At 40.9% G+C, this 11,752-nt stretch overlaps 1 protein-coding gene across 1 annotated transcript in view; it reads right to left on the bottom strand.

The window, feature by feature from the left end:
* Positions 1-7,471: 7,471 nt before the first annotated feature.
* Positions 7,472-11,752, bottom strand: part of SARC_07236 (hypothetical protein) — a 4,910-nt gene continuing 629 nt past the window's right edge. The window contains exons 2-9 of the mRNA XM_014298834.1: positions 10,458-10,720; positions 9,798-9,942; positions 9,466-9,620; positions 9,036-9,201; positions 8,796-8,918; positions 8,189-8,497; positions 7,780-7,835; positions 7,472-7,602 (exon numbers count right to left, since the gene is read on the bottom strand). Coding sequence (XP_014154309.1) covers positions 7,536-7,602; positions 7,780-7,835; positions 8,189-8,497; positions 8,796-8,918; positions 9,036-9,201; positions 9,466-9,620; positions 9,798-9,942; positions 10,458-10,720 — 1,284 coding nt within the window. The 3' untranslated portion in view covers positions 7,472-7,535. The remainder of the gene's footprint in view (positions 7,603-7,779; positions 7,836-8,188; positions 8,498-8,795; positions 8,919-9,035; positions 9,202-9,465; positions 9,621-9,797; positions 9,943-10,457; positions 10,721-11,752) is intronic.

The following is an 11,752-nucleotide window of genomic DNA, read 5'->3' as shown; positions in this document are numbered from 1 at the left end:
AGCGGTACAACTCAGCGCTGATTCAAGCAGCAGCCATTATAACAGGCACTCTATTTTCAAAACTCCCACACCACCGCATACGGCTTTTTCGCTTCTGCAGCTTACTTTCAGCACGCCAATTTGCGAAGTACCCTGAGGCCTGTCTGGGACTACATCTTGACTCGATCAACATTACAAACCCACTCGCCTCACTTAACGAGATCCGCTCGGACACGCAACAGATCTACGGATAAATTCCCGTTCAGTACTTACGCTTATCTAGAATCAAGGGGCGGATGCACATTTTAACACAAAGAACTCCGTAAAGCTCCGCGAGCAGATCCGACATAATACCACACAACATCTCACAACTAAGGAGATAACAGGCAAGGCTCGCCGCCAATACTACTATCGATGTATAGGGGGAGAACTTTCCAGCACGGACCGGGACAAGCTCTCCCATGATAGCTTTACCCATAGCCGTGAACACATCCCAATAAGCCTTTGTGCCATGGTAGCAACCAACACGTTCCTGTTCAAATTGCTTGACTATCGCACGGGTGGATGCCTCTGTCTTGTGTGCCTCGGAGATAAGACTTTTACGTTCAGCCACTTTGCTTGCATCAGTTACCTAATGCGGTGTATTCTGGTGGGCCCTAATCTACCCCCAATTGGACCGGATATACAACAACAACTACAGAATCGGCATGACTACCACGGCATATGGACTCTCCACGAACATCTCGGGAGATTCCTTCTCCATGTACAGCGGGCACCAATTTATCTCCATCCAGTACTGGTCGATAAATTGATGTTCCTCATACCCCGTCTCATCACTATACTGAAGTACTATTTTCAGATTTCGGTTCAGACCAAATCTTTGAGACTTCTGGTACCACCTATGATGCTTTCCGCTATGGCTGGCCAGGATATTCCAAATACATTAGTTGTGTGGTATCAGGTAGTCTCCGACTTTGCTCCGAAACAGAATTGCGGATGACAACCTCACCCTTCTTGGTATCGCGTTCAAAACATCTCAGACTGGCTCAGCCCATATTACCACTACGAGTGTGGGCCAGCTTTATTCCACGCAATGGCACACAGGTTTTAGTTCTCAACCAATGGTAGAGATATTCTATATCCATCGTCGTGGACTAACGCACCGTATGTCTTCCATCGTTGCATCACTCGCCCCGAGCTTCTCGCGGCAGTTCGACAATCTTAACTTCCCTCCAATCTTCCCAGAACCTCGCCACGAATATGAAGCCTGATGTGCATGTGTACATATAAAAATCTATCCAAATTGAAATAAGTAATATTATCCCTTTGCGAATGTGAGAAGAAATTGAAATAAGCAATATTATCCTTATAAGCACTGCACCATAAACACGGCATGCCAATTTGATCACGAACCTGGAAGTAGGCGGTCCGAATTTATTTTAGACTTTTGGGATAGATACACAATGTAAATATTTGGTATAAATGCGTTACACCTGCAGCGGCTCAGACAAATACTTGCTATCTCTGTATTTCTGATTATATAGATGCTTGAGTGCGTATGTGATTGTTCATGTTAAAATCAAAAGGTATGCTTGGAGTATCTCAATATTCATCTCCATAAATTATAAATCATCCGAAAAGTTTGTGCTACATAATGCGCGATGAACTTGTGTTTCGTGACCCCATGAGGAGTGCCAGACTTCCGAATTGGTACAAAGTTTGTGCTATCGCATGTCGATAAACATCCGTGCCTGACCAACAAGAAGTGGGCCAAATTCAACATTATACATCCGAACACAATAAGCACCAGTATCTGTAATAATTTCCGAAGCACGAAGTAGAATGACTCTCCATTACTGTCTATACCCGATTTCGACACTCGACTTTGAGCAAATAGACAATCTAGTAATACTCCGTAATGTGCTGTAAACATGGGAGATGGATAACTGTCGGAATTCGTGATTTGATGACGTTAGACGTCAAATAGAGGTAGTAAGTTCGAACAGTCACCTGTCTGACTAGACTTAGTTTGGTACCCGATAATATTGTAGTCATGAAGAGCTTGCGGAGTCATATATATTTTGCAGCGCCTCAAAACCAATACTTGCTGGAGATGAATTGTTGCCACTTACCAAAAGAAAAGGTCTGCCTTGAGTTCGCTATTGAATTTTTCAAAATATGCCTCTATTTATTCCAAACCATCCACATAAAAATCATACTACCGCGACAATCTGTCTCTAACCTGGCACTGTAGAAAAAGGTACATATTCATCCGCACGTAAAATGATCAGCATGTACTTTTCTCGGCTAAGAACGAAGAAGTGAGACACAACAGTTTACTGTAACTAATTTCCCATATTGAACTTTGTTGATGAAAATGGATAACTGTCTGGAAGGGAAAGGAATCCACATTTGCTGACGCAAAATATGAATCTAGCCAGCATAATTCGACCGGACACTCGTACTGGCTGGACCTTACTTGGTATTTGCCATAGTTTCATTATGTGTTTAGCTGATACATTCAATGCCGAAATATACTCCAAGACACAATGAGGATACAAATCCTTTGGTGCCTTTTGCTCAAATTGTATAGTTTTCAACCACAGTCAAGTCTTCAAGCTCGATAATACGAAAAGGAACTAAGCAGAGAATGGACAATGCCAGGCAAGATCTCTTGCACATGGAACAAAAAAGAAGTTGGGCAATTGAAATACACGTATTTAAGCACCCAAAATAATCTACTTTGATATGTATATGTGGTATAGAGATGAGTCAAGTTAAATAAAGAAATCTCGGATTCGATCAATGTAATAAATACTGTTGGACCACAGGAGAGAAGTTAAACATATGTGTATATGCATCAACAGAGGGCAATGCATAAGCTTGGGTCAACATAACCACACCTTACGAATTTGACGTTGACCGCGGACAGGGTTACGATATAATGGTGAAAGTAAACAGATCAACATGAAGTTGAACAAGGGCTTCCTCTACATCTCTCCTAATACAATCATAGCGTAAATCTGGTTTTTGAATATCCTGCTTATATGAATGCGTATAGTGCTAAAAGGGCCATAAAGATGTAGTATATACTCTTACACTATGTAGGCTGCTTTGTTCATCATCAAACACATATATTGGCGATGTACCAGATAGAATTCCCTCCACAGCTCTCCTAATACAGTCATAGTATAACTCGGGGTTTGAATACCCTGTTTTTTTTTGAATGCGTATATTGCTTAAATGATCATATAAAGGATGTAGTATATATTCTTACACGTGTAAGTTTTTGAATACCCTGCTTGTATGAATGCGTATAGTGCTTAAAGGATCATAGATATGTAATAAATTTTGATTACACTATGTCGGCTGCTTTGTTCTTCATCATACACTTGTGTCGGCGATGAACCTGATAGTTTCCTATACAGCTCTCCTAATACAGACATAGAGTAAATCTTGAGTTTTAATACCCTGCTGGTATGAAAGTGTATTGTGCTTAGAGGATCATATGGATATAGTATATATATTTTACGCCATGTGGGCTGCTTCGTTCATCATCATACATTTATATTGGCGATGTACCTGATAAAGTTACCTCTACAGCTATCCTAATACAGTTATAGCGTAAATCTGGGGTTGAAGAACGTGCTTGTGTGAACGCGTATAGTGTTTTAAGGATCTTAGGGATGTAGTACATATCCTTACACTATGTAGGCAGCTTTGTTCATCATCATACACATGTATTGGCGATGTACCTCACAGAGTTTTGTCTACAGCTCTCCTAATACAGTCATAGCGTGAATCTGGTTTATGAATACCCAGCATGTATGAATGCGCATAGTGATTAAACGATCATAGGAATGTAGTATGCATTGTTACATTTTAGGCCACTTCGTACATCAATTCGATAAAGGATCTTTTGGTGAATTGCAATAATGACAACTGGTAGCTAGCTGACAGTTGTCGATTGTATGCTCTTACTAAAGTTTTCACTGAGAAAGTATAGCATCACCTGAAGGGAAATGGGTTTCCAAACATTGTATGTCATTTAGACAGGGTGATGGCCATTCGGACAGCTAATGTAGGTTGAGACGAAATTAAAACAAATCACCAGCTGTCATAGTGTTCAACGTTAATCGCCGTGATTCAAGCGCTTTGAACGTAACAGTGTGTATGCAATCCTTAAACGATAGTGGTAAATTGACTGACTTTTTTTCACAGTCGATCAAGTGGAAATTATTGTCGAAAGTTGGATTAGCCTATACAAACAAAAGTTGACACAGCATGAAGTAGAATGTCTACAAAATTCCTGAGCTGCGCTCTCTTCTCCGTGGTAAAACTTTACAGTCGTTAAAGCTTGCTGAAGGTAATGACGATCGATATCGGTGCTGTGTTTGCAAAGAGGATAAATAAATACATTCCTCTCACAGAACAAAGGGCCAATTAGGCGCTCATTTAGAATAGACGCGACTACATATAAGCAAAGACGTGAGAGGTCATAGATACTTGCGAGCTTTGCTTCAACTGCTGAAAAGTTCAACACAAAATCGCATAGCTTATCACCTGTTATGTCAGAGATTCCTATAGAGACTTTTTTTCTCAATTTTTTTGAGCTTCTTTCGATTATTTTTATTGAGGTTTCTCCGGGTCATTACGTATTCTCTTATGAATCGCGCTCTAATTATAATACAGAGCGCCCTTTCTAAACCTCAATCTATCACAAAGTTTCTTTGTATTTCCGAGTGCTTTCATCATTTGAACAGGAGTACACTGTGCTTCAGGATAGAGATATAGTATCTAATCCTTGGTAAATGCGCATTTGACGGACCTTGTACTTCCTTGCATTAAACACAAAAAAATAACGTAAAACTTCGAAAAGCACACACAATATAGTTCACAAATAAACTACCACGTGATGAATCTGAGGCTCTACATCATCGTCAAGATTTACTACTTCATACTTATTAATCAGTATGAAGGTTTCACTCGGGATATACATGTCGACGCACAGCTGCAGTTCTCAGTGGACTAGAACAGTGATATTCTGCTCTCTACAACACTAAACATTTAGTATATATGATAAAATTCGACAGAAAACAGCCACAGTCGATCTGCATAAACCGACTACTCAACACCAAAATGGAACGATATGGTAAAATCGAATATATCACAAAGGTAATAGGGCACGATACAGGCAGTTATTGGGTGTGTGTGTGTGTGTGTGGGGGGGGGGTTGCTGAGTCAGGTTAAGCTACGAATCGCAGTCATACAGTAAAGTAGATTTAACTGGCCAAAATATTCTGCTGGATAAATTTAAGGCTCGTGTGTTGTTAAGCGTCGCCCGTACATGCAGTTTTGGCCATGTATGATGTGGTATAGAGACATCCTCTATTTTTATCTCTTCTAAGACATATTTTATTTAAAAAAACCTGTCTTATGACTCCCTAACTGCTTGCTTTATCAAATCATATAGCTTCTTTTTTAGAACAACGGATAGCTCAAAGGGGTCTTTCCATAGCCTTCTTGATCAATTTTCAGAAGGCTATGGTCTTTCAAAAGTACAAAAGGGGAGCGGCAATCGAATCAAAAGCGATTGTGTCGAATTTACCACCCTATCAATTTAATGAGACCAATAAAGGACTTTAAAAAAGGTACCAGAATAGTGTCTCCGACAAACTCGTTAGTCTGACTGTATGTGACTTTCATCGATTCTGACCACCGAACGAAGTTAGAGCATTCAATTCCAATCACTCAATACTCTTAAAGCTATTAACTACCTGACTAGCCCTCAAGTTGGTACTGTAACCCGTGGTGTTGTTCACACACGTTTATGATGATGTCCCTTTGCAAACGGTGTTTTGTTAAAATATCCGTTTCTTATGAGATCAAGGTGTGCTGACTGACCTTATCTGTTTAAGGTAATGCAAACTTTCCCATATCTTGTATAAAGCGTGCGGCACACTTTCAATTCCACTTATTCTGGCGGCCTTTTCAAGTACCCATGTATCACAGTGCACAATTCCCTTCCAACTCTATCGACGCTCTAACTTCCTTGCAAAAATGACACGTGCACAGGGATAGCCCGACCATGGTCGAAACTCTTAGAGCGCTTAGAGAGCAAGGCCCTGCAAGACTATTTCACATGATGTTCTCGAATGAATGTAAAGCTTGTGGATGACGTTTGATCATTTACACCTCTTGTTGCATGTTTTGCATACATTTGCCATTTTTTCTCGTGCTCGAATTGGATATATCTGAATATGGTGTAACTTGCCACCCAGAAGTTTCGAGCAAAATTACTCGATAATTCGATATTTCTTTTCCTACTTTCTCATATTCGAGGTTTGATACTACGGATATGAAAATCACATTCTATATCACTCGCTGCGGTTACTATACAGTTCGGGGATATTGTAGTAATGTACTGTCATCTACGATGGTATACCTGGTTTAAGAGAGTCATGCTTTCAATCAAACAGTAAAAATGTGATGTTGTCGTCGAAAATTACGTCACCGCAATCACCGCGGTCGAAATTAAATCGAGATCGATTTCACCAATAGGCAATTGATTTCGATAAAGATCTAATGTAGACTTAAAAAACGGCAGCCGCATCATCAGCGCCACTAAGTGCCTGGCTTGTTCACTAATAGTATGTCAATTAAATGATCATTTCAAGTTTGACAACGTTCAGCTAAGAATGTATACCTTTCTTGTTGGATTTTTTATTGTAGTATAGCGGAGCTAGCCGCGAATCACTCGTGCGGATAAGGCAAATTTCATCTGGTCAAGGAACTGACTGAAAATACATGATTTAAATTGGACATTGAAACCTGCCTATTGAAATCGGCTCCACAGAGTCTAACAGCGAAAGTGAAAGGCATGACCACAGAAAATGCTTCATTATCGACGGCCATCGTAGGTTATTGGCACTTGATATCGACTGACAGCTGCCAACATGCGACGAGCCCTACTTTACAACAAGTGCGCTATACGATAAAAGTCGTGTTTATCTTTCAAAACAAAGTAGTTGACTAATACTATATTATTTATTGCATATCGTTTGCTTCTATAGCAGGCTGCTGAGCTTCGCGCTGAGACCCTTCATCGCCTGCTGCATGTGCTCATTATCAGTCACCTGTGATGAGGAATTGAGATGTCAGATCTCAAGACTTAAGATTAAGAACATCGGTGCAACCAATTTCACTCATCTCACTTGATATTGTGCACTGAAAGGTTTGTCGACCGCAAAGATGTTCGCGTATGTAGATGGACATATATAGTGACAATTTTCGTCATTTATGGGATACGAGACACTCATTTTTTTGTACTTGAAAATTGCGTACACATACCCGTTTCGCAATTTTCATAGGATTTATTCTTTCAAGCCCTGAGCCGGCGAGTTTTAGTTTAAGTTCCCTACAATTTGGGCACTCTAGAGTCGCGGGGAAAAAGTGAAGTTAATTTAAATATCGAATTTCCTTACTGGCTGATGTTTTGGCGATACTGAAATGAGCAGCGTCCCTCTTCATTAAAGACCCACCGACAGTGTCCGATTCTAGTACTTACCTTTATCTGTAGCATTTCGGACCGCCTCCTGAGCTTTAGTGATGTCCCCTGCTTCCCTGCTTGGCAGAGGTATACAGACATTTGAGACATTGCTCTGAGGTGGAGCACAGCACAGGTTGATAGTCACATCATCACCAATGTACCTGAAGCTCTAACTAGAGCTAGAGGACACCAAAAGTAAATAAATTCGTGTTCCCTACCACAAATGGGTGTACTAACTGCGAGCACAATACCTTTGTAATCGATCAATTAGGTCCAAATACTGTATTGACATCTGCTCGAGGTCTGCCTGTGGGTTGGAAAAGTTGTAGCGGAAGAAATACAGAGAGAAAAAGAAAGATTGGTTGTGAGCTAGATCCCAAAAGAAAGAAATATACTAATATTTTAATTTACCAACACAAATTGAATTACTACCGATAAATTAAATTGAAATGCGCAAACGTGAACAGCCGCGTGTGAATGGAAGTGCAAAATACTATGCAATTACCGATATCTATATGACCTTAAACCTCCAAGGTGTTTAGGCGACACGATCCAATACTATTCATCTTGGGTATATACCATGTCAGCTCGTTCGTGGTACAAAGTTATACTTACGATCTACAAAAACCCTTAAGAGGAGACAAAATATAATGTACGAACCTTTTGAGCGTTATTTGTTGTGGTAAGTTTCTCGATTTCAGACTTTAGACGAGATGAATCTTCCTTTTTCTCAGAAAGCTCATCGTTAGCCACGTTGATCGCTTTCACAAGACTGTCGATTTGAGTTTTGAGGTCTAAATCCGACATCTCGAGCTCTACGCTCTTCATTTCATACTCGCGCAACTCCTCTCTCAACAACTCTATCTCGTCCAGCTTGCACCGTATAACATCGGCCTTCTCTTGTATGCTGAAGTCTTTCTCTGATATAGTCTGCATTTTCTCCCGGACTTCGTCCTCCATTTTCGTGAGCTGTGAGAATGTGCGCGAATGACAAACATATCGAAATTAGATGTGTGTTTTCAGTTATGTTCCATGTATGAACTACGTGGTATTCCATTTATGATTTTCGAGCTACTCCAGGTATGCCCACGCATGCAACAACTTGTCACTACCACCCACTTGACCTACGACACTCACGGAGGTCCGTGCATGTTGTGATCTGTACGACAACGTGGTTGACTCGCAAATAAAACATGTGTGCTAACGGTGTGGAGTAGTACGGTCGAGTCTACATAGAAAAACAACAAAGTATTTGGGATCCGCTCACCTCCTCGCTCAGTACCATATTCCTTCCCGTTTGACCCTGATATCGCTTTAGATTAGTATCAACATCTTTTTGCAGTTGCTTGTTTTCCGCGACAACAGCACGGTAGCGGCTTACCAGATTAGCCTACAGAAATTTGAAAGAGGACCGTCAACCTATTATAATAGAGCCGGAAAATCGGACTACTACCATTGAGCGATTGTTTCCAAGCCTGAAGTGTGACACAACTGGGGTATACTATACCTGCTGATCTCGCATGCCAATTAACTGATTCTCCAGCTGACTCAATCCAACCTGCGAGTCTTTCCTCAAAGTCTCTCGCTCGGTCTCCGTACGCTCCAGCCTGAGGGCTGTTTGCGACACTTGCGCCGCCAACGAGTCATACGACTCTTTACTGACTGTTTGTATTCTGCGAGCGAATGAAATATGGTTAGCTTTTGTTCGAGGAAAATACATGCTAAGCAATTCTGAAATTGGTACAAATTGCCATGCAATCATAAGAAATATACAATCCGGACACATACCAATCATTTGGACGGCCGAGGTCAACGTCAGTTGGCATATCATAATTAATCTTCAACATGCATGGGCAATGAAAATGACTACACACCGGAGAAAGTACTTCCAAAGAGCCACACTGACATTACGAGTCTAAACCCACAAGTATACATACCTCAGCGTCATCATCTGCTCCTCCAGAGCTCTGTTCCTTGCAACGAGATCCTGCACTTCCTGGCCACGAGCCATTAGGTTTTCATTTATCGACTGTATTTCCATGTTCAGTCCCGTACTGATGTGGCGCTCCTGTTCTAATGCTCGCTTGGCCCCCTGTGAGCACGGCCGTATGCAAACACTCAGTCCGTGTACGTATGTAATCCCACACCAGACCCGTACTATTTGTAGAGTGCCAATTGCTGCAGCTACAATACTATGTGCTAAAGTAATCATGCGGTGGCTGTCACGGACGAGCGCATACAAGTGCATAAAATAATCGATCAAACTCACCTGAAGGTGCGAGTCAATCTCTGTATTTTCCGCTCTCAGGGCCTCAAGTCGCTGCATTTGTTCATTGATGATGCCATCATGATCAAACTTTGCCTTGTTTTGCTCACGTAGTTTGCTGACAGCTACATCTCTCTCGTCAGTGCACCTGATGGTACCAGATTAGGAGTTAGGGCTTAGATCGGTGGTTTCTGTGTAAATTAATATTCCTCGGACAATGCGGTGCTGCGGTCGATACAATTAAAAACTCATCGGCTCTGCCGGATTTCTCTGCGCTTGATTCTACTATTTTGGTGGCCAAGAAGCATACAAAGATACTTGGTATCATCACAAAAGAAAACAATGAATTTTAGTGAGCCATGCAGCTGTGTTTATCAATAAAACATAGCAACTTGGCAAGACTTAATTAACAGACAGCTTGTTACGGGCGACGCCAAATCACACAGACAATGTGGCGGAGATCACCACAGCGCAGTCTATCAGGTACAGTCCTATAACACAGGTAGTACGCACGAGATAAATAGAACATCACCAACACACTGTCCGTCAAGCGTAATCTAAAACCCCAAAAGTAACGTGATTCACTCGCAAGACACTAGAAACAAGCAATCTATCAGGCATGTAGTATCACAACGACACGTTCCGTCCGCAGGCGACTCATACATTTGTAACTCCTCTCTCAGCCTGAGATTCTCCTCACTAGCGTCGGCGAGCCTTTCTTCGAGCTCCTCGAACACACGCTCATCGCGCCTTGCCTGTTCTTCCATCGAGCGGATTCGGTCGTTGCTGCGCCTCAGATCGGCTTGTATGTCGACGGAATCTAGCTTCAGAGCTTCGTTTTCCCGTCGGTATCCGTCTACTTGTTTCTTCAACTCTGCCAGTTTCCTTTCGAGTAGCTGTTTGTCCTGAGCCAATTGTCGGTAGCGCTGTGATGGGGCAATTGGAGTGCATGCCTTGCCTTTCAATAGAGTGATAGGTATATGCAGAAAGAACTGCGAGAGGGACACCCTCCACACTCAACGTATACAGCTGGCGCTTGCTGGATATAGCGAGTACATGATTTAGACTCTGAATAAAACGGTGTAGATGTACACCTTATGCTACATGGAACTTCGGTTGGGTTGGAAATTGGGGCGATTGATACTATCGTGTACGCAATGGACGCGTGTGGGTTTCATAGCTCCCGTAAAGTCGCATAAACTCACGATATTACATTCGTTCGTTGAAATATAAAAGTATGGACCCGTGCAGTGTATTTTACACCGCATTAACTAAGCGTGTTAGACAAACAAGAGGCTATCAAGGACACACACAATTACAGTCATTTGAGGCCTATGTCATACATATAGCTAGCAGAATTAGTGGGTTCTTTATATGCGGTAACAAATACATAATCACATATGATTTCACACATGCATGTCTGTATATATCTATATATATGTTCAAATATTAAGAGAATGCGTCCGCTTCAGTAAATAAAAATCTGAAGAATCATATAGATATATGTATATAAATATATTTTCGTATATAGTACACACACATACAAGGTACAAGGACCCAAAAGAATATGTATACATATACTTTATGTGGAGAAGTATATTAATATTGAACGAACAGAAAACTAATCTCTACGTTTTAAGGTACCTGAGATATAATCAGGCGTATGAATCTACTCATATAGAGAACCAAAGGTATGCTGCTATTGATACATACACGTGCATGTATTCCCACGTTTAATAACCTATCCACAGATTTATTCTCATATACATACATACATACATACATACATACACACATACACACACACATATATATATGAATATATATATATATATATATATATATAAAGATATATATATGCATATATATATACATTCAAATAATTTTACATATACATTTACAGTTACACACACACACAATATACATATATATATATGTATATACTCCTATATATATAT

Source organism: Sphaeroforma arctica (assembly GCF_001186125.1).
Source record: "Sphaeroforma arctica JP610 unplaced genomic scaffold supercont1.560, whole genome shotgun sequence".
Taxonomy (NCBI): domain Eukaryota; class Ichthyosporea; order Ichthyophonida; genus Sphaeroforma; species Sphaeroforma arctica.
Note: the sequence above shows the minus strand (reverse complement) of the source record. Positions and strands in the feature narration are given on the sequence as shown.